Source organism: Ovis canadensis, chromosome 2 (genome assembly GCF_042477335.2).
Source record: "Ovis canadensis isolate MfBH-ARS-UI-01 breed Bighorn chromosome 2, ARS-UI_OviCan_v2, whole genome shotgun sequence".
Lineage (NCBI taxonomy): Eukaryota > Metazoa > Chordata > Mammalia > Artiodactyla > Bovidae > Ovis > Ovis canadensis.
This window is the reverse complement of record NC_091246.1, coordinates 240,312,020-240,334,492: the sequence shown is the minus strand read 5'-3', so window position 1 is coordinate 240,334,492 and position 22,473 is coordinate 240,312,020. Positions and strand designations below refer to the sequence as shown.

General features: G+C 50.6%; 2 protein-coding genes and 1 pseudogene across 43 annotated transcripts in view; 1 reads left to right on the top strand and 2 right to left on the bottom strand.

Moving 5' to 3' along the window:
* Window positions 1-6,141, top strand: part of S100PBP (S100P binding protein) — a 33,472-nt gene extending 27,331 nt beyond the window's left edge. For all 38 annotated transcript variants that reach the window (XM_069578671.1, XM_069578662.1, XM_069578658.1 and 35 more), the window contains 2 exons: window positions 1,564-1,651; window positions 3,509-6,141. In XM_069578671.1, the coding sequence (XP_069434772.1) occupies window positions 1,564-1,651; window positions 3,509-3,650 (230 nt within the window). In that variant the 3' untranslated portion in view covers window positions 3,651-6,141. The remainder of the gene's footprint in view (window positions 1-1,563; window positions 1,652-3,508) is intronic.
* A 3,432-nt stretch (window positions 6,142-9,573) lies between these two features.
* FNDC5 (fibronectin type III domain containing 5) lies at window positions 9,574-19,823 on the bottom strand. 5 transcript variants are annotated; one of them, XM_069574758.1, is made up of 7 exons: window positions 19,679-19,823; window positions 17,521-17,815; window positions 15,839-15,954; window positions 14,897-15,095; window positions 14,261-14,350; window positions 12,004-12,137; window positions 9,574-10,706 (listed from the first exon to the last, which is right to left on the bottom strand). In XM_069574758.1, exons 2-7 carry the CDS (start codon window positions 17,726-17,728, stop codon window positions 10,491-10,493), a joined length of 963 nt encoding a protein of 320 aa, XP_069430859.1. In that variant the 5' UTR covers window positions 17,729-17,815; window positions 19,679-19,823; the 3' UTR covers window positions 9,574-10,490. The 5 variants fall into 5 exon arrangements, with proteins under 5 accessions (XP_069430859.1, XP_069430861.1, XP_069430858.1 ...); XM_069574760.1 differs by having other exon boundaries at window positions 9,574-11,106; window positions 19,679-19,761; XM_069574757.1 differs by having other exon boundaries at window positions 19,455-19,735.
* On the bottom strand, window positions 17,749-21,499 carry LOC138432477 (large ribosomal subunit protein eL22 pseudogene; annotated as a pseudogene).
* Window positions 21,500-22,473: the final 974 nt, after the last annotated feature.

Sequence of the window (22,473 nt, the reverse complement as noted above, 5' to 3'; positions counted from 1 at the left end):
CATGTAAATAGGTGATTGACTATCTTTGGAAGAGTCTTTGCAAACTAACAGTCCTGAGGCTGTAACGTAATAATAATAGCTACCACTTACTGCACACTGCCTGTGTGCCAGGAAGTATGCTAGATCTTTTATGTACTATATCTCTAATATTCAGTTTCAAGCAAAACATTACTACTCTCCACATTTCATAGGTAAGTGAAATGATTTGCCCAGGGTCACCGAGCTAGTTAGTGGCTGGATTGGAATTTTAACTCAAGTATGCGTATCTCCAGAGTATATACTTTTTCTACAGAATTGGGCTTTTTGAGGCTTCAAATAAATTAAATTGGTTGTAAAAGTTGAGTAAATATCTTTCATCAGAACTTGAAAAGATGATCTGTAGCCTAGTTGGACAGCTCTTGGTTTCTGAGAGCAGAGTAGGAAAGGTAATGAGAAATACGTAAACCAGCTGGAAGAAAGGTCTCCACTGTCTAGGACAGTGGTTCTCAAAGTGTGGTATCCAGACCAGCAACAGCACATCACTTGGGCCTTTGTTAGAAAAGCAAATTCTCCTGTCACACTCCAAACCTACAGAAGCTAGGCCCAACAACCTGCGTTATATTTGCAGCTGATTTTGATGCATGTTAAAATTTGAGAGCCACTGGTCTAGGGGAATTATTTTATTCTCTAACCATAAATTTTGCTTTTGTGAGCTTCAGCCTAAGTCTCAGCCCTTAAGTGCAAAATAAGTATTATCAAAGTGACAAAAGCATAGAACCTAACAGGAGCCAGTTTTGAGTCCAGTTTAATAATCATTTAAGGGAGGTTCACCTCCCTGAGCCACAGTTTCCCATCTTTAAAATGATGTTAATAAAATCTATCTCCATTCAAGGTATTTTTTCAGAATTAGCAGGATAATATATAAAGTGCCTAGGACATTGCCTGGATCCTAGGTATTTGAGAAATTGCCTCCAGTGATTTTTCTTGTTAAGCAGAAAGCCCCCACCCACCTTCTATTCTCAACTTCTCTTGTTTCTTGAATGTTTCACTGTCTGTGTCTCTGGGCCTTTATATTAGCTATTTCTATTGGCTACTCCTACCTCCCACCCCTTTACCTCATTAACCTCTATACATCCTTTAGATCCCTGCTTATAATTTACTTCCCCTGGACGGGACTTTTTCAAACCCCCATTCTCCACTCTTTGTGTTCATATAGCGTCACGTATTCCTCCTGACACTACACTTGCCACAGCTTTGGAATTGCCTGTCTCCTGTATAAACATCATTGGGTAGGTCCAGTGTCTCGTCTATTCCATATTCTAGGGCCCAGTAAAGATTCTCACACATGATAGGAGCTAATAAATGTCAAATGAATGAATGGTGGCTGTCATTATTGCTGCTGCTTCATCTTCATATCATCCAAGAGCAAGGTTCCTTTCTGGCTTGTTTTTGTGCTTGTGATAATCATAAATAGTTTTAGAACCAGTGCCTATTTTTTCTTTTCCTGAAAGCACATATTTTGACTTAGGCTGACATGGTAGTTCACTGAGCTGCTTCCTAACCACTCATCTCTCTGTGTCACAGGTACCTTGGGGGAGCTGTGTGCCTTGATGGATCAAGTTCATCACATGCACAACCAGAAATGGCAGCATCCTTCAGACCTCACCAGGCGGTAAGTGGGTATTTAGAAGAAGCAAGAAAAGGGTAGAATTTTGCTGCAGGAGAATTGTGGTAGGGCTTTGGGGCTATAATTGTTTAACTACAGAGGTAGAAAAGAAGTGATAGAGAATAATGGAAAAAGAATTGGACTACAATTCGGGAAACGGGTTTTAATCCTAGCTTTGCACTTTAGCTACATGATTATGATCAAATTACTTCATTTCTCTGGTCCTCTCAACAGTAAAATAGGATATTGGACTAATTGACCTCAAAGGGCCTTTCTAGTCTTGAAATCTTCTGATTTCTTGATGCATTGTTGTTTTATAATTCTGTTCAGTTACTTGATCCAATTACTCAGAAACCTTGGAGTCACCTGTAAGTCCTTACTCCATAGTCAGTGCATCAGCAGATCCTATAAGCTCTTATGTATAATATTATCCAGAACTTGACCATTTCTCAGTCATTTTCACTTTGATTGTTGCAAGTCCCCTAAATGATCTTCCTACTTCTGCCCTTGCCTGTGTACTGTTCTCAACTGGAGCAGCCTAAGAGATTGTCAGCCATAAGCATAAGTCAGATTCTCTTTGCTCAGAATTTTCCAGTGGCTTCCCGTCTCCATGCTCCCCTGCAAGTGCCTGTATGCATGGTCTAACCTGGCTTGGTGAGCTCATCAGTGTCCTCTCCTCTACTGTTCACCTTGCTCAACTCTGCTCTGGTCACACTGGCTTCCCTGCTATTTTTCAAGTATATCAGATGTGCTCCCACATCAGGGCCTTTACACTCAGCATTTCCTCTATAGTAACCAAAATGATAGCAGTTCTTGAACAGCAGTGTTGTGTAATAGTTATTAAATTCTGCAGTCAGATGTGAATTCAAATCTAGGCTCTTCTCCTTACTCTACTATATGGCCTTGGGGAAGTTATTTTATCTGAGGCTCAGTTTCCTAAACTTGTACAAGGAGTTTAAATTAGAGTAACTTTGCTGGTAGGATTGTCATTAGGATTAAATGAGGTGACATGTTTAAAGAATTCGGCAAGTATTTATTTGCATATAGGGCTAGATAAATGCCAACTGCTGCTAAAATTACTTTCAACTTTGGCTCTTCCACATAATTACCTATGGAGATACCTAAAAATACAGATGTCTAGGGCTTGACTCAAGGGACTCTAAGTTATTAAGTCTAAAGGTGGAGCGAGGGGCCAAGAATCTGTATCTTGAAAAAGAAAAAAATAAAAAGCTTCCCAGGTGTTTATTAGGAACAGCTGAGTTGAGAATGGGATGAAATTAACTCAGAGGGTCCTGCTCCAATCCCCAGCCCAGTACAAGACTAAAGGAGGCTCTCAGTCTTCGAGTCTGTTCAGTCTCTTAACTTACACTGTGATACTCATGTGATGCTTTACCTTCTCTGGGAATTTTATTCTAATTTTAACTGCTGTGTCCTGAGCAACCTTGAGCTCTGTCAGACAGTGAGGTCCTGTTGGAGGTACAGATCTGATGCAAGCAATGAAATATAAATCCTGTCTTGAATGTTTGCAGAGGAAGGAAATGGTTTTTTCCCACTTAAACATTACTATACGCTACACACTGGTTTTTCTTAGAACATTCATGTATGTGGACCATATTACCATAATACTTACATGGGAATTAGGTGGCTTTGGAAATTGGAGGGAAATGCTTACAGAATGACTTTCATATCAGGAAAATAATACAAAATTTCTAAAATTGTGAGAATCAAAATATAAAATGAATGTCCAATTTTCTAAAATAACAATATTCTTTAAATAGTTATCTTGGCCTTTTTTTGTGTATAAATAGCCATTCCAGCTGAAACCCTCATCTGTCCTCTTTTTATTTTCCCCTCTCCTGATAGAAACTACGCCCGGTTCCGACAGAAATCTCTGCAAAGATACAGTCTGACCCAGTGGGTTGACCGGAATAAGCGAAGCCACCATCGGTTCCAGCGTCTACCAGATTTCCCATACGGTCCATTTGTCTCCTCCCATCAGCAGTGAAGGGCCCTATCCAGGGTCCTGTCCAGAGCAGCATCTCTTCTTCTGCTGTTCCATGCTTTGTAGATTTAGAATTTTATTTTTCACAATATTTTTATTTAAAGAACTTGTCACCTTTTGGAAATGCATATTGCTGACTTGAAATTTTTTGTATAAGGTCCTTCATTTTTGTGTGTGTATGCATTTAAGCAGTGTTGAGTTGACATAGTTTTAATTTTTTAATTTAAATTAAAGATGGCTGCCTCCTGAAAGCCAGCATTAAGTCAGAACATCCCAGCTCAAGCAAAGAGCCACCTCTCTGCAGAGGTAAAGTCTACTTCTGGTGCCCAAAAGAAATCATTCTTTAATCTCTTGAAGGAAGAGATTCTTTATCAGGCTGCAAACCAGTTTTAATTATTGCTGATGACTTATAAATGGATACAAGTCACTTTTAACAACCCTTCTTACTTTTTTATTTGAATCTCTGAATACTTGTCAGTATTTTAACGTTGGTAATCCAGGACATCTGAAGTAGTTGAAAGGACAAATTAAAAATGTAAATCTTCTTTTCTTTTTGTACCTACTAGCTGCCTTTATTTTTTTGGCTTTTTTTTTCCCATTCTTCATTAAATTTATTTTACACAGTAGTGTTTCTAAGTCTTACATAGCTTAACTTAACAGAAGACTGGTGACTAACAACCTCTGTTGATTTGTGGTCTTGTGACTGATTGCCTTCTCTGTCTTTCTTCAAGGATTTTCCTTCCTTCCTTGTTTCCCCAATGATCTTAGGGCTCTACTCGTATATTCCTGTATCCTGTTGGACATAGAGATGCCTCTTAAGAGCAGCCTCATTGCATTCTTTACTGAAGAGCTGCCCACCCAGAGTCTTGACTCTAGGACAGGCCAGAAGGCAGTGCTGTTGAGAGGTGTCAGTTGGTCTTCAGTCTCATCTGCTGAACCCAGCTTTGAGTATGAGTTGGCAAGTTAGTTAGTGAGCCTCCATCCTATGGAAGAGACTTTGGAGAAGCTGTTCTTTGTCTCCATTATTAGTTAATAAGAGGTGCCTTTTGATCCAGATGTTACCACCTCCTCACTTGGTCAGAGGATGTACAGTTTTACAAAACTACTAAAGTGGATTTAAAATAGTTTTGATGAAGCTGGTGCACAAAGCATTACCTGATCTTAAGGATTAGTACTCTAAGCCAAGTTGATGAGCTTTGTGCAGCTACCTTAATGGATGTCTTTGGAGTTTGTTATTCTCTTTACAGACAGCTCTAGACATCTCTTGGGAGATTTTGCAGTCTGGCGTTTGTGCTTTTGTTCACTCTCTATGAAGGTTGTACCTAGTTGCTGTAGCACAGCCTGTGATACTGGGCTCGCTGCCTGTCAGGTTTTGTTGCTCCATCAGCCCCATCTTTGTCTGCAAGTAACCTAACATAAATATCCTACTCTGCTTTAGAAACTGACTTGGGAGAAACTTGGTCATTGCTACCAGTAAATTGAGATGGATGTCCCTGAGTGTTTACCATTTCTATCCAGTCAAGGAGCCTCTTTTCCTTGGAAAATTGGTTATCGGGGGCCAAAATGCAAAGGAGAAGTTCTGTTCAAAGGCAAGAGTCAAAATCTGTTACTTCAGTTGGCATTTACAGCGTCAGTCACTTCTCCAAGTTTGCGTAAATTAGCTTGATGGAGTGGGACAGACAAACATCCGACTCTGAAACTATAGCATAGTTAGAACTAAGTATTGCTGGAATATCTAGCTGTCTCGTTCCCCGCCGATCACCAAGGAGTGAAGGGATGGCCGTTCGCTTGGGCAGAAGTCTGGAGTCGCATGCGCTTGCCTCCCTGGTGCAGGAAGGTTTAAGACTGACATGTCACGGGAGCATCGCCTTTGCCAAATCTAATGAGTGACGGGTTATCTTGAAAATGTGACAATCACATTTCCTCTTTGCTCAAATAATTCTGTTTTTCCAAAGCTTTAGCAGCTTAATTAAATCTATTGGACTGGGGGAGGAGAGAACTGTTCCCTAGCGGTTAACATGGTATTCTTTAAGAAGAAAAACAAAGCCAAAGAAAACTCATTATCAGGCATGTTCGCCTTAAAGATGGTAGTGGGTAGAATCTGGAGTTTAAATTTGTATTTAAACCCTATGTATCTCATATTTGGTATTGGCCTTTTAAGTCTAATTTTTGTGTAGAATTCTTGCCATATTGTTTTATTTGAGTAAGGGCTCTGTGCATTGAACTGCCTACCAAGCTTTCTTCATCTGTGCTGACATTCTCACCACAGGGGTCTTAACAATGCAGAGTAGACTTGTGCTGTTTACATAGTTTATTTGTAACTAAAGGAGCCTGAAATAACCTGTAGTTTTGCATCTAATTCGACCCCAATTTACTTTGGTTGTTGTCAGATCAATTATGAAACTGAAGTTTGGTGCCTCCTGTGTATCATGTTTTTCCTCTTGTAGCAGTTGTGTTTAATGTCATTAAAAAGAAATAAAAGTTCTTGTCAGTGGCTTATGTACTATGGCCTTCTGTTGCGGCCTCTAGAGGAGGCTTCCTTCCTTCTCTATGTAGGTAGGTTGGTGGGGTGTGGGAGGGGGTGGCAGTTAGTAGAACGTGGCATTGGGGAGGCGAGGGTGTGTGCTCCCAGTTCTTCTGAAGGTAAATTACAGTGTTGAGAAAGGCGTTCCAGCAGTTAAGAAATGTTGAGATTGATTGGGATTTGCAGCTACATATAGTGCACGTCAGGAGCCTGACACAGAGAGAGCCTGAAATATCCCTGTGCTGCTGTTTTTGCCGAGTGGGGGGAGGGCTCGGCCCCATCACACAGCCGTTGCCGTGGATCCCTTCCTGTGGCTGGACAGCTGCCCACTGTGGCTCTCTGCCCTCAGTGCCAGCGCTGACTGAGGAAGAAGCCGAGCTATCTGGGGCAGTCTTCCTTTGAAAGGGATGTGAGAAACCAGAACTGATAGTTGTTCTTAACCCAGCCTCTCCAGAAATCGCTCCTAGAACCTGAGGTGAAGATCAGATAACTGTGGGTAGATGTGGGAGACTCAGCGTTTCTTGCTTAGATCCTTTTTGTGAACCTGAGGCGAAGGTCAGTAGATGTGGGAGACATAGCGTTTCTTGCTTAGGTCCCTTTTGTGAACCTGAAGCGAAGGTCAGATAAGTGGGGTGGATGTGGGAGATACAGCATTTCTTGCTTAGGTCCCTTTTGTGAACCTGAGCTTCTTAGACTGTCCTCAGGAGCAAGGATGAAAGGGAAGGCGGTGAGAGCCTGTCGCCTGCATTTACCAGTGCTTTCACTGTCTCAGTTTGTGCTGAGGAAATAAGGAGCAACATGTTTGGACAGGGTCTCTGTCCTGCCATGATGTAAGTTTTGTCTGATATGTATTCTGTAGTGCAGGCAAAAGGCTCAATATTAATTTGCTAAATACTCAGCTATTTGATAGTCTTGTCTGAACCCAAGGGTCTCTTGACTCGCTTGTATACACATACCTATTTTGTCCTTGCAGGCATAGGTGTTCCTTTGTCCAGTAACCGCTTATTTCCTTTTTAACAGTGTGTTACTGTAGGCATCAAAGGTTTCAGAGACCAGGCGGGGTTCTCCGAGCTGGTGATGTCCCTTACCCTCAGTTTGCTTTATGTTGTGGAGAAGTGAGGAGGAGGAGAAGTGGACCTTGTCTAAAAGCTCATTTTCTAACGAGCCTCTTGTGAGGTTGTACAGGAAGAAAAAATCCCAACCATCTAAAACTAGAAAGCAGAGTTCCCTGCTTTTCTTAGTACTGTCCTGCTTTTCTAAGAGAAGGCAATTATTCCTAAGCTGATTCTAGGGTATGCCTGCTTTGTAGGCCAGAACACCTGTCAGGAAAAAAATGTCCACTTGTCACAGGAAGTATCAGCTGGCTAACAGTGGAATTCCTTAACTAAAAGCTCCCGCCTTGTCAATCCTCCCCACCTGTCCTCACCCTTTGACAACTGGAACATGCCACAGATGGAAAATCTGACCCTCCAAGCACCTGTTGGGAAGCAGTGGAATGTCATCTTTTGGACAATCTTTAAAGCCATCTAGTCCTGAAATGCTGAATCATTAAGGAATTACTGGTATACAAAGATCTTCAAATAACAAGGTTTTGGGCATATTGTACCCATGGAGCTTGGGGGCAAGGGTTGTCCTGCTTACAGAAGCATTTTGTTCTTGGAGGCCACTTTTTAAAAGCAAAATCCAAAATCTGTCAAATAGATTTAAAGAGGATAAGAAAGTCTGAAACATCACATGACTGGAGAGGTGAGATACTACATATTTCTGTAAAGGACTGAACTAGACATCTTTAAAGTGGATTTGAGTGGAGCTGTTGCTCAGTTGCTAAGTCACGTCCGACTTTTTGCAACCCCACAGACTGCAGCACGCCAGGTTCCTCTGTCCTCCACTATCCCTAGAGTTAGCTCAAATTCATGTCCTTTGAGTTGGTGATGCTATCCAACCATCTAATCCTTTGCTGCCCCCTTCTCCTTTTGCGTTAAATCTTTCCCAGCATCAGGGTCTTTTCCAGAGGAGGCCCACACTGAAACGCTGGGGTTGAGGGGACTGGACTGGAGAAAGGAAAGACTCCTGCCCCATGGAAATTCACCAGTCCTCCTTCCTCTCCTCAGACCTGGGGTCCCCTCCCTGTTCTCAGAGGGAAGCGCTTTGGCTCCGACTCAAGCGGGGGTGAGGTCTGGGAATCCTCTGTTCTTACCCTTCTGTTTCTGACAGAGGAGACCAGGACCCCCTCAGAGAAGTAACTGGCCTGAAGGTCTCGGACTCAGTCCAGCGGTCCTCCCACAGGCCTCTGGTCTTGCAGGGCAGGGGTCCCGGTCTCAGGCAACTTGCCTGGGCCCTTCCCAAGCTGTGGGGAATCTGTAGAGCCAAGTGAGGGCTGAAGAAAGGGGACAGCTGAAGAAAGAAAGGTCACAGCAGTCGGGTCCACCGCGCAACTCCAGTTAACTGGAGACCAGCTCAATTGTTGGGGAACTTGGGAGTTTAGGGAGATGATTACAGGGAATGGAATTTAGTAAGGAGTGTGGTTTGAGCCACTCCCCTCAAGCCCTAAGATGATGTGCTGGCACTGACAAGGTGAAGACTGCAAGCGGCACTCCCGGGACGCCACGGATAGCTGTCTATACCGGATGCCAACCTGGAGATTCTCCATCCTCTGGTGCTGGACAGGCTCAGGGGCCTGGGAAGTACCTCTCTGAGGTCTGGCTTGGAGTTCTGTGTGCTAATCAATTTTCCAGTTTCTTACCCAGACTCCCAAGACCTGCTTCCCTCTGCTCTCAAAACCTTCCAGAGTAGCCTACTCTAAGTCCCACTCACCTGATGTTTTCTAAGCTCCTCCCCGCTCTAGACAGAAATGTTCAAGGTGCCCCCATTTACTGGTCTGCTCATTGGCTAATGGCATCATTACTCTACCTTCCAGCCTGCTGTGGAATCAGAATGATGTTCCTTTAACAGCCTTAACAGCATGCTGTGAATTCTGAGCTGCAGCAGCCAGCAGCTCCTGCAGTTCTTCCTGACTTCCCCCTCATGCTGGGAGAAGCAGGGCTGTGTGCATTCCTTTGGCCAGGGAAAGCACCAACCCCATCCAGGGGGGAAAACCCTTTGTTTTAAAAACTGAGCTCCAGCCTGCATACCTATGTGATGAGGCAGCCCAACCTCGGTTGGGGTGGAGGGGGGAGGAGGGGCTCAGTCATAGGATAGAGCAGCTATTTTCTCCTCCTACACGTGCACCCCCATCTGTTCGAGATTTCCCTTCCAACTCCAGCTTGGCTGGCAGGCTTGTCCCTAAAGAAGCTGCAGGCCAAAACGGAGAGAGAACTGCCTCCCTCCTCCACACATCCTGACTTGCTGCCAACTGCCAGAAAAAGAGGGCAACATTTGGGCATTTACCAGAAGACAAGGATGTGCCTTTTCATTTGTCTTTTTATTTTACATTTAAAAAGTGGTTATTGCTCTAACTGGATCAGAGGTAAGGACCTCTGCCCTAAGGAGCCTTGGCCTTGCAGCCCCATTCAGCAGGGATGGAAGTCACAAGACAATGAGTGGAGCCTCATGCCCTCCCATGAGGAAGCCCTTAGTGTTGCCGACATCTGCCTTTTACCCCGTGTCTCCTCCCTCCCTGTGCTCCACACTCGGGCAAAGCAGAGTGGCGGCTGCCCCAGCCATGAGAGCTCTTGTAGACCGGAAGGAAGGGGCGGTCAGGGGTAATGGCTTTCAGCTCTCTGGCTTGGGGGCCATCGCTCTTATCGTTCAGTTCAACAGGTATGCACTGGGCGCCTATGGTGTGCCAGGCTTGTGTCAGGCGCGGTCTCCCATACGCTCATCCTCAGTCACCGATGGAAGACGCAGAGGTCCGTCTCTTCCCAAGCAGGCACTCCGCAGCCGTAACTTGTCTGTCCCAGGGAAGGCTCTGCCCTCCCTTAGCAAGCACCATTTGTGTTTTAAACCAGAAAGAGGCAGTGGAGGGAGGGACCCGTCACCTCACACCACTCAGGCTCTAGGGAAGGACATGAGGACTCCGGGGAGCTTTCGCAGAACCCTGGATGAGATGGCAAGATATGGAGACCCCAGAGGCTGGGACTGCTGACTGTCCATGGTGAATGGCTTGGGCCTGCCTTCCAGCAGAGTCCAACCCAGAGGGGGTGATGAGCAGCCCCCAGGGTATTCCATGTGGATGTATCTTTTCAGTTGTGCAAGCCAGCACTGTTGCAACTCCAAGAGATTTTTTTTCTAAAGAAACGGAGCCCGTACCTTCAAAGGTTTCTTTCCCATTCTGTCTTCTTCAGACCCCAGACTGATGATCTTACAGTCAAAAACAAGGGTCAAAGAAGGTAGAGGATACAGGCCACAAGTTGGGGAATCCCTCTGCCCTCTGGAGTAAAGCCCTTCAATTGTGTTTTCCAAAAGAGACAGAACAGAAAACATCTTACACACTCACAAGGTTGTGCATCGCACCACAAACAAGTCCTTGATGGCTGGATCCAGCGAAGGCTTGATGGCAGCCAGGACTCTGCCCGGCAGGCAGCCCCACAGCTTCCCTGAAAGACACAGCTTCTGTCAGTCCAGGTGCGTGTCAGCTCCCAGGAGCTTTGTGCATTTTCTCAGAGAGGAGGCCAGTCCAGGAGAGGTGAAGAGGCAGAAAGAAGGCTGTGTCTCATGCAGCTTTGCCTTTTCCAGAATGGGGCCAGGCCTTTTAGTTTGGTGGCTTGTTTTATTTTTTGCAGAGTTGGGGTCTGTAGTTTAGCCTTCGTCACAAGACCAGGATGGGAGTACAGAGGGAGACTGCAACTAGCGGGGCCTCCCCGTCTCCAGCCTCGGCAGTCCCCTCTCTCCCTGAGCCCACGGACCCAGGGACCAGCAGAGAAGAAAAATCAAATCCTTCTTCCTGCAGACAGCCAGTCACACTTCGATGATGTTCACTGAGGGCTTGTTTGGAAACTGGGAGGGAAGAAATGAGAGAAGCGGCCAGGGCTGAATTGAATAGAGTTCTTGCAAGGTTTGGAAACAGGGAGAAGACGCCAGCAGGAAGGGAGCAGCAGGGCTGCAGCCTAAAAGCCAGGCTCTTGTCTCAGGTGGAAGGCAGCAGGAGCCCCGCCTGGGTGCCTGGTCTCTCTGCCTTCTCACGCCCAGCCTCCGGCCTCGCTGAGCTGAATGGCCAGGACGGGGTCCTGGGCCCCAGCAGAGCCGCCCCGCTGGCCGGTCCTCTCGCCTCCTGCAGATCTGCCTCTTGAGCACAGCCTCAGCCACTGACATTGCTGAGGTGCTTCTGGAGATGGGGGTTAATAAGAGGCTTCAGGAAAGCGCCAGATAGAAGCCGAGAGAGGACAGGAAGCCAGAGGGTGTAAGGAGACGGAGAGGGGAGGAAATGTGGAGAGGACCAGATGTTTGTTGGACAACCATCGTCAGAACCATGAGATTCTCTCCCATTCTCTACGTCTTCCTTCTGAGCTGCCCAGAGCAAGCACTGAAAGGTTTTGTTTTCATATCTGTTTTACAGGAGAGGAAATGAAGGTACAAAGAGTTCATGAAGCACCTGCCCAAGGTCACACAGCAGAGCAGGAGCGGAAGGAGCCCAGAACCCCGACTCTTGTCATCCCACGTCAACCAGGAACTCTGCCCCCCACCCATTTGCTGCACTCTGGTTAAACCCCTCCTGGCCCCTGGCACCCTGCAAAAGGAGAGGGTCCAAAATCAATCTGCAGCATGCCCTGTGTCACACAGGCAGCGGCCAAGCTTGGCTCTGTCCCACGGCAGCCACGCCAGGCCCCGAGCTGACCCCTCGGTAGCCCAGGGACTACCAGGGAGCCAGCCCCAGGGTTCCGATCTCGCCCTCACCTTGCTACGGAGAAGCCCCCCGCCTTGGTGCTCTGGTGTGCTGGTTTCTGACGCACTCTTGGTTTTTTCCTTGTTGTTGTTAGGTTCGTTGTCCTTGATGATGTCATACTGGCGGCAGAAGAGGGCGATGACGCCTGCAGGGACAAGAGGGAGGAGTCAGAGCCCAGAGCCCGGTCCCCACCCCTCTGCTTCATTCCCGCTAGACCTGGCTGAGCTCCTGCGGGTCTAGGCTCCAGGTGGCCTCTTACCCGCTCTGATGCAGGAGGCTGCCTCTGGCTCCCATGTCCACCTGTCTGTACCCCTGAAACCCCTTCACCTCACCGGCCTTTCCACAACACCCTTCTGACCCTGTCTCCTCCCTTCCCTTTTCTAGACCTCAGAGGGCTTCCTTATCCTTTAGAGCAAAGAGCAACGAGAACATCCATCTAGCATGTGCCAGGGCCTGACAGTCCACCTCGCTGAACCCTCACAGCTCTCGGGGGGCACCAGTTATTAGCCTCCCCAGGTTACCAAGGAGGAACTGAGGCAGAGCTCAGATAACTCACTCACCATCACAGGGTGCAGCTGGGGTGTGCACTCCAGGGCCTGCACTCTCCTAAATGTTTAACACTGTTAAACTAATTTTTTTTTTTTTTTGAAAGGCCATTAGTGTAATATTAAGGCAACCACCTCCAACTCCCATAGAGGCCTTCCCCGTTTTCACCTCTGTACTTGACTGACAGTGCTTTTGCTTTTTCTCTTTGGCTATGCTGCATGGCTTGCGGGATCTTAGTTCCCTGACCAGGGACTGAACCCAGGTCACAGCAGTGAAAGCCCAGAATCCTAACCATTAGGCCACCAGGGAACTCTTTAATACAGAGCTACTTTTTGATCTGTTTTATAGATTATCTGTTGATGTCCCCTCCATGTGAGACAAAGCCCAACAAGCCCCTCAACTTCCTTCCCCATCATTCTAGCAGAATTACACCACAATTTGGGGTTAATTCACTATTTTATATTGTTTCAATTATGTGAATACTATCTATGCCAAGTCTAATAGCATGCCACATAAGCAAAGCTCCCCTTTTGTACAGTCCTTTGTTTTTCCTTTCTCTTCCAAGCGTCCGCTTTCCTTTGCGTCTATAGAACATATTTTTCCATATGCCTCAACAACCATGGATACCCTCTCAACCATGGATGTTAATATAACTTTGACATGGTGTTTAATTCCTTCAAAAAGACTTCAGTCCACTTGTCAGCCTCATCATCCTTCCCTCCTCACTCTCTACCTTCTCTCTAGGGTCACAGCTGCACTGAGCCAGACTGAGCCTAATTCGTTTCTTACACACACTATGCCCAGAACACCCTTCCTTTTTTGGCTGCTTGGGGAACTCCTACTCATCCTTCAAAACACAATCCCCATTTACCCCCTCTCTGGGTTTTTCTTGATTTCTACTCCAAGCCCCAGAATGAAGCCCCTGTCTTCTGCTCCCATGCATGGTGCTCTGACAGCACTCATCACGTCGAATTATAGTTAAATACGGGCCTGGCATCTCCCAGGCTGAGATCCTTACAAGCACCTGAATCTTCTTAATCCCAGCTGTAGCACTTCTCTCTGGAATGGAGTGGCTGTTCAGTAAATTCTGGTTGGGTTGAGGACAGAGACCATAGTCTCTATCCTCAGGGAGCTCACAGACAAGTGGGAAAAGAGGGAGGGAGGATCCCAACTAACTTAGCTAGGAAGAGCTACATTCAGAGAGGAGCACACAGTGTGCCCTGGGAGCACGGAGGTAGGAGAAACATTCTAATGCACGGATTGGGAGGCTTCATGCAGGCGGTCTCAGAGCTGTGTCTAGACAGATGAGTGGGATAAGAGGGTGGCCCAACCCTGAGCTGCTTGGACAGAGTCTGCTGCAGCCATGGCTGCTTTGAGGGGGGGCAGGCCAAGCACTCACAGAATCCTATTGGGTTGGTCAAAATGTTCGTTTGGGGTTTTTTATACGACGTCATGGAAAAAAACCAAATGAACCTTTTGGCCAACCCCACCCAGGCAGCTACTGAATTGCTTTTTTTTTTTTTTTTTTTTTTGGTGAGGGGTGAGTTACAGAAAGGATCAGATCTGGCCCACCAGAGCAGAACTTGGGTTCCTAAATCCTCCTCTCTCACTGTCTCTAAGCCCCTCATCCTTCATTTTCATGAGAAAAGGATCTGGTCAGGGTTCCCCATTTCCCACCCCCCCCCCACCAGGTGAAGTGAAGCGGAGCTCAGGCCGACTCACCGGCCCACATGAACAGGACCACGACGATGATCAGCACCTCGCCCGTCCGCAGCTGTTGGCTCCTCCCCATCTCCTTCATGGTCACCTCATCTGTATGGAGAGAGACGCTAGGTCTGGGGCTCCCTGCCCCTCCAACAGCCACCCGTCTAGGGCCAAGCCCCAATATCAAGTGCTATTTCTCAGTTCAGTTGCTCGGTCGTGTCCGACTCTTTGTGACCCCATGGACTGCAGCACGCCAGGCCTCCCTGTCCATCACCAACTCCCCGGAGTTTACTCAAACTCATGCCATTGAGTCGGTGATGCCATCCAACCACCTCATCCTCTGTTGTCCCCTCTCCTCCTGCCTTCAAGCTCTCCCAACATCAGGGTTTATTTCTACTTGTGCCCCCAAAGAGATTTGAGAACATACTGATGGCTCCTTAGGGGGCAGTAACTGGACTTAAAGCTGCAAGTTTGTGTCCCATTGTTTGGGGGACCAGAGAGGACCTCCCTCTCTCAGGGGGCTGCCTGACTAGGTGGCAGGGCCCTGGGGAGGGATGGGGGGCGGGTTTCGTGCTGTCTGTCAGCCATGCTCCGCCCCAGCCCAGACCACCCCTCCCCACACCCCGTCCCGTGCTGACGGTGGCCCAGGCCTGCCTTTGTTCTTCGAGGCCATCTTCTCAGCCTCGCGTGGTGTCTTGAAGAGCACGGGCTCGCTGGCTGGACTCTGACCCTGGATGGATATGGCCTGCACGTGCACGATGTACTCCGTGTCCTCCTCCAGGTCCCAGAGCGCGCACGAGCGGGTGGTGGTGTTCACCTCCTGGATGAAGCGCAGCATCCGCACATCCTTCTTCTGCCAAGACCAAAGCCGGGGCCCAGGTTTCAGTGCCCAGGCCCCCATGCCACATCTGCCCACCTCTCCAGCAGTGATGAGGCCTCACCCTGGCTACCGGGCTAAAGCCCCCACAGCCACAATCTGACTCAAGCATCCCATCACCTCTGCAGGTAGGTATCCACCTCTCCATTTTACCAGGCAGAAGATAGGCTCAGAGAGGTTTCAGAAGCTGCCCAAGGACATATATCTTGAGAGAACTGGTGGTGGTGGTCATTTTGTTTAGTCACTAAACCATGCCCGGCTCTTTGTGACCCCATGGACTGTAGCCCGCCAGGCTCCTCTGTCCATGGGATTTCCCAGATAAGAATACTGGAGTGGGTTGCCATTTCCTTCTCCAGGGGTTCTCCCGACCCAGGGATGCAACCCGAGTTGCCTGCACTGGCAGGCGGATTGTTTACCACTTAGCCACGAGGGAAACCCAAGAGAACTGGTGTGTTAGTTGCTCAGTCGTGTCCGACCTTTGCGACCCCATGGACTGGAACCAGGTCCTAAACTGACGTCTGTTTATGATCAAAATCCTGCCCCTAATTCCCAGGTTCCAACCATAGGTTTCCCTTCTGGGGCCTCCTTTCCCAGCCCCCTGTGCAGCTTTCTGCCCGTCTCTCTTGCTCCTTGTTCCTCTGTCTTTCTGCTTCCCTCCCCTCCCACCCATCACTTGTACCTGGATGTGTTCTTCCCTCCCAGGGACCCTTGAGGGTTACCTGCTGAGAGATGGCAAATCCGATGACAACCTCGTCCTCCAAGACGTCCCAGCTTACCACCGCAGAGTTGGCCTTGAGGTGCCTGACGGTGACGTTCACTGGGGCCGAGGGGCTGTCTGGGGGTGGGGAGGCACCTGAGTCTGAGCACCTCTGCTGTGAGGCGCAGATCCACTGTCTCATAAGCATGAAAGGGGAACCTGAGGTGGCTATGCAGTGACAGGAAGAAATCCAGGCCTCCGGTGGGACTGGCTCCCAGGGGTGGTCTCAGTTTCTTAGGGGTTGAAGAGCCAAGCCTGAGAAGCCCCAGGCTCCTTGGATCCAGGGCAGGGGCCCGTGCTGACCACAACTGGCCCCACTAGAGTTCAACTAAAATTGATGAGCCTGGGCCAGGGCCAGGGCTCATGGAGGGTCAGTGGGAGGTAGGGAGTGGGGTGGAGGACAGGCACGGAGGAGACATAGGTGGCCGGGGTTGCAGGAGCTGAAGGTGAGTCTGGTGAAAGTGGTCAGAAGGCCTCCCAGTCCAGGGTTCTTGCTACAAAATGGCACTGTCAAGTGAGTGACCTTGAGGGAAGGAGAAAGACCCAGAGGTCGAGAAGAGTCTAGCTGGGCGAGTCCTGGGATGGGACTGAGGCTTGAGAGAGGAAGCCCCAGGATTGTGGAGGGCCAGGCAGGAGAAGCCTGGGGAAGGGCCTTCTCCAGACCCTGCCAACCCCAGGAGGCAGGTGGGGAGGCAGCAGAGGAAGATGGGGTCACTGAGAGCAGGGCCCCTACAGCAGAGTCAAGGGAACAGGGTAGGGCCTTCTGGAAGTGGGGACAGAACAAAGGGGATCAGAGGAGACGAGAGTGAGGGGGATGGTGAGGGTTAGAGAAGCAAGGACCTCCCAAGAGAGGGGCAGCAGAGTCACTGAAGCTTCTGTGTCCCCCAGGGGCAGGCACTGAAAGGGGAAGAAGACCTAAGCCTAGAGCCGCCCCCCTCGCCTCATAGGCCTGGGGCCTGGGGACACAAAGCCAGATGTGGAGTCCAAGAGAGACAGAGATACACAGACAGGGGCAGCAGCCACTGCACCCGAGAAGAGGCAAGGGGGGACGAGGGGCAGACGCAGGACAGAAGCAGGAAGACAGCACTGGGCCAGGGAGAGGGGCCAGGAACGGAGACTAGCAAGGCGGCAGCAGCCAGAAGGGACTGGCACAGGGCATCAGGAGAGGCAGAGTGCCAGGGAGGCCAGGCCCCAGGGGGCAGCCGGCCTCCAGGCTCGGGGTCCACCACACACACCCCCATGCGGTGCCCTCGGGTGCCAATCCTCTCCCCCACAGGACCCAGGCCACCCCGACCTGCAGAGTTGGCCTGCAAGGCTTTGGGGACAGGGAGAGAGGCCTGAGGTGCGGGGACTGTGTCCTCAGCTGCTCCCTGGGCCAGAGAAAGGAGCCAGGGCTCCTGAAGGAAAGGCCTAGGGTCAGGGCAACAGAGGAGGGGGCTGGGGATCCCAAGACCCTAGATCCCAGGGCCAGGGGGGGCGGGAGGGGGTTTGAGAGCTGGGGGTGGGGTCGGGGGTCAAGTAGGCAGGAAAGGGGCTGGAGGTGTGGCAAAGGGGCATCAGTGAGCGGGCCAGAGACGGGGTCCCCAGGGAGCCCGTAAGGGACCGGAGGACGCCCACCCGTGCCCCCGCCCGGGGCCCCCTTACCCGCCTGCACCAGCGCGAGGCAGACGCAGCCCAGCCACAGGCGGAGCGGGGCGCGGGGCGGCCCGGGGTGCATGGCGGCGGCTCCGGCCGGCCTGCCCGGGGCGGCGCAGGGGGACGCGACTCCGGCGCCCGGCGGCCGCTCGCGCTGGCGCTCCGGCCCGCGGCCCGCCCGGCCCGGCCGCCCCGCGCCGCCCCACGCCGCCTGCATGTCGGCTCCTCGGACAGCGACTACCGCACGGCGGCGGCGGCGGCGACCGCGTCCACGTCGGGCGCCCGGGGGGGCGGGGCGCCCCCGCTGCGGGGAGAGGCGCGGGGGCGGGGTGAGGGCCGGAGGGCGCCCCCCAGCCGCCCCCACCCCGAGGGCCCGCGACCCGGCCTGCAGGCTGCGCCCGCTGGAGCTCCCAGCCTCTCGCCTGTGCCCGAGCCGGGCTCTCGGCGCCCCGCCGTGCTGAGTGAGCCCTGGCCTCGCAGCGCTTGTGCCCTGACCCGGCCGCCACCGCTGCCCTTTGTCGGGGGCGGGGGAGGGGGGAGAAAGGAAGGGCGAGTGCCCCGAGACTCTCCTCTGTGCCCCCTCGCCTGGGGGTCCCCACCCTCACTCTGCCCCTGCCCCAGAACAAGCAGGCTTTGCAGACTGGGGCAGGAGAGAGCAGCGGAGAGCAATCCCAGTAGGGATGGGGGTGACTCCATAGTGTGCTCAGTAGGCGCTAGGATGCTCAGTGTTTACCCTGGGGCTGGGAAGAGAGAGGGTGAGGGCCAGGGCCTGAGACCCCAGGCCAGTCCTTCCCCTTCTTGCGCCTCCGTTTTTCTCTCCACAGTGATCATCCCCGAGGTGCCAGATGCACGCGGGGCCTGCCACCCCGTCAGGGCCTGCTCTGCTATCCCCATTTTGCACAGGAGGAGCCAGCAGCTTGGACTTGCCCAAGGATCCACAGCAGAGGCAGGATGGGAACACAGGCCCATCTGACTCCCCATCCTGTGCCTGACTGGACTGTCTCCCTGCTTGGGATCCCTGAGATCCTAGAACTTGCCTGTGCCAGCTTCTTCCCAGTGAGAGAACAATCTGGAACAATCTCTTCTCAAGAGCAGGGATGAGGGAGGAGTTGTTCCAGCAGCCCCCCTACCCCTGCCCTTCAGGCCCCTGTTGAATCTAGTGAAGGAGCTAATGACTCTATAAAGTGCAGCCACAGTTCAGAAAGGACTTGAGTACCCCTCCATCATCACCCTGGGGACATCCATATGCCTACCACTGTCCCTGCCTCGGCCCACACATCCTTGGTCTCATCCACTCTTCTGATCTTGGAGTGGCAGAGAAACGCCCTCACGCTGCACCCACCACCCTCTCCCTAATAACGAGAGCATTTCTGGAGCGCCAGACTCCTGCGGAAGCCCCCCAACCCCCACCCTGTGTCACTCTTCACGCTGAGTGCCAGTCAGAGAAACAAGGTTGAGCAGCGAACAGACCAGGGCCTTAGGGCCCCTGACAGGGAGGGACCACCCTTCTCTCTCAATAAGCCCCCTCCTCCATTGTTTGAAATCCCACCATGAGGGGGCATCCATTTGGGTCTTAAAAGCCTTCTGGTCTCTGAAGCCCCTGGTAGACCTAATTCTTTTTGCAAAGGGGACACCTTGCAAAGTTATCCCACAACACATTCAGGATCCCCCCTGCCTGTGTCTCTCTGAACCTGAGGTTCAGAGAGGAGAAGAGCTGGGTGCAGATTCACAGAGCAAGTCAGAGCAGCAATAGAGCCCGCATCTCCTAATGCCCACCCCACAACTCCCTGTACTGGCCCCAAGTCTCTATTTGGTCACCTTGGAAGGGCTAAGATGGGAGGGAGCTCAAGGGTTCTGGCTGAGCACTAGCCCCCTCAGTACCCCCAGGCCTGCTCTGCTTGGCTGGCTGACACCCCCGCCCCTCTGTTTCCTCAACCACGTACCTTATCCTGGGGTGAGCCTCAGCTGAGATCTCCACCTGTTTGGGATAGGAGCCAGGAACCAGAGCGCTTCGCCCTTCCTCTCCTTTCCCTCTTCTCTCTCTTTTTCCCCTCTCTCTCCTTTCTTCTTTCTCTTTCTTTCTCCCTGGCAGCTGCTTTCAGCCCAACCCCGCCCAGCCCCGCCCCACCAGCTGCAGCTTGGCCCCTTAGGGACCCTCCTCACCCACCAGGCAGGAAAAGACAACCCGGGGCCTGCAGGAGCAACTGGAGTCTCCTCAGGCCTCATCGCAGGAGCCAGCAGGAAGGAGAGGGGTCAGTTAGAGGTCACAGAGTCCACACCTGTCCCTGCTGGGGACAAGAGGAGGGAGGGACAGGGTCCTGTTCGGTCCGGAGTCCAGTCCAGCGAAGGGGAAAAGGGAGCCTCAGCGCCACCTGCTGCCCTCGTCGGGTATAACCCCAGGTAGATGTAGGGCATTGGGAGTGGGGAGATGGCTGTGTTTGAGGGTTTGAGACGACGGGGAAGCGTGGCTGGAGGATGGACCGGGCACGAAAGACAGGATTTGAAGAATTGTGGCTGCGGGCATGCTGCCTTCGAGGGTTCCATGATGCGTGGGGTGCTGGGGCATTACTTCAGTTCTGGGGAAAGTCCTGATGCCTGAAGCATGGCAACCAGTGGAAGCTGGGTCTGGGGTGGGAAGAGCTGGGAGCATTTAGAGGCCCCCTGGGTGATCTTGGGAGAGAGCTGTCAGGGCCAGTACCTTTATGTGCACCATCTATACACGATCTCTTAGCACAGGGCTAAGAGCAGTAGACAATCAATAAGGGTGTGTTGCACGTAAAAACTTGTTCTTCTAATATTTATTTATTGAGACTTATGTCCCAGGCTCTGTGCAACATTCTGGAAATACAACAGTGGAAGAATGAATGCATGAATGGGGATGTGGGTGGGAGGGGGAGAGGGGTGTACCTCTGTCCCCCAAAACTGCACAGATCTCCATTTGGAGGAGGACTCTACAGAAACCTCCTGGGGAGCTGACATCACTTACACATTGGTGCACCTGGTGAGGTCATAAGCGCTTGGATCTTCCTGAGTGTCCAGAGTTCTCCAGTGTCCCAGTGCCTAACCCAGGCTGCAGGTAAGTGTTTAGGATGGGAAGTCTCCTCTTTGCCACCTAGAATGGTTATAGCCCTGTCTAAGGTGCCTCATGAATACACACCGTCCAAATCACAGGAAGAATTAGGAGAAGGACAGGAGATTGCTTTGAGGGTAATCAAGCACTTACCCAAGAACTTGGCTTTTTGTCCATGTTATTTATTTATTTTGGTTCCTGAGTTTTATTCAAGAACCTATGCAAAATATTCCAGATAACTGAGTTTGGAGGGTTTTAAAATTGTGTCTATTTACGGCTGTGCTGGGTCTTTGTGGCCACGCCGGCTTTTCTCTAGTTGTGGTGCGTGGGGGCGACTCTCCAGTTGCCGCGTGGACTTCTCATTGTTGCATGAGCTGCTTTTGGAGCACGGGCTCCCGGTGCATGGGCTTCAGTAGTTGCTCCGAGGCATGTGAGACCTTCTGGGACCAGGGGTTGAACTCATACCCCCTGCATCGGAAGGTGGATTCTTTACCACTGAGCCACCAAGAAAGCCCCTCCCCCCAAGATAACTGAGTTTCCATCCTCCTCTTCCTCTTCTTCATCTTGATTAATCTGGAAGTAGTGCAATTAGTAACTTTCTTTGCTGTTAGCAACTCCACGCAACCAATCACGCAGATTATTCTTCTTCAAATATTTTTTGGTGAGATATTTCGAATACCTTTTAGAAAAAGGCACCACGGAAGTTGCAGTAATCGTGCTTTCGCTTCTTTCGATTGTCACTGCCACTTCCCCAAGGTTCCCAGCTTTTCCACTCACTTTGTCTCTTGAAGAAACTGCTCAAAACTGGCAGCATCCATGAGTCCATCTTCTCAGGATGGGTACAGTCAAGAGGAAACTTCAGGACCTGCTTCTTTCTTTCTTGCCCACCTTCACCACAAGCTTTTTCACAGGCACCATGGTGGCTGCAGAGGCAGAAAGGCTGTCCATGTTATTTTGAGTCTTAGACTGATGAGTGTTATTAGCTGCTATTCCAGATCAGGAAACTGAGGCTCAGAGAGGTGTGAGGACTCACTCTGGGTTGCACAGCCAGTAAATTATGGAGCCATGGCTCACATTCAGTGATGTGGCTTCCAGTTCAGAGCTTGATCTGGTCTGCCTATATCCTTCCTTCAGCTCTGGGTGCTCCTCAAGGGTCCTGGGCCCAGGTCCCACCAGTGAATATACATTTTCATTCCCCAGAGGGCTTGAGGAGGCTGGTTGCTCACAGAGGCAGTTGCTAAGCCCAAGGCCCAAGACCATACCGGGAAAGGGGCCCACCACTGACCCAACAGTTTCTATGTGCCGGTGCATTACATACACTCTAGAAGCTTCTCCTGAGTCCTCACCACCCTGAGACACTGGGAATGTTATACTCATCTACGGATATAGAAACTGAGTCTTAAAGAGAGGAGGTAGCTTGCCACGGGTCATACAGCTGGGAGACAATGGCCTGGCCTGTCTAATCACCCAAAGTGCCCATCGCAGCAATGACGAGGCCAACCCAGCTTAATGTTTCTTGAATGTCTGTGTACCAGGCCAGCCTGGGGCTGGGTGCCAAAGACATCACAATGAACCAGATTGGTCCAAGTTCTTGAGGAACTCATTAAAGAGACAGACACTCTTAAAAGACAAAGAGCGGACTGCCTTCTGGACCAAGAGGAACCATAGATATATAGGAGCCAGGAGAGAGTATTAACGTAAAAGGATGGGATTCCCCGGTGGTCCAGTGGTTAGGATTCAGTGCTTCCATCACAAGAGATATGGGTTCGATCCTCGGTTGGGAAACTAAGATCCCACAAGCCTCACAGCAAAGCCAAAAACAAACAAAACTTAAAAGGAAAGCAGGGAGGGCGTTTTAATTAGTACTGACAGTCAGGTGGGAATTAGTCAAA

What these genes read in the sequence shown, in the direction of transcription:
- FNDC5 (XM_069574758.1), bottom strand. Translation starts at nt 17,728, where the DNA reads ATGCAGGCGGCGTGGGGCGGCGCGGGGCGGCCGGGCCGGGCGGGCCGC. An exon ending in GATGGCCTCGAAGAACAAAG is followed by an intron (nt 14,351 to 14,896) that starts GCAGGCCTGGGC and finishes CTCTCCATACAG; the next exon opens with ATGAGGTGACCATGAAGGAG. An exon ending in GGTCCTGTTCATGTGGGCCG is followed by an intron (nt 12,138 to 14,260) that starts GTGAGTCGGCCT and finishes TTGTCCCTGCAG; the next exon opens with GCGTCATCGCCCTCTTCTGC.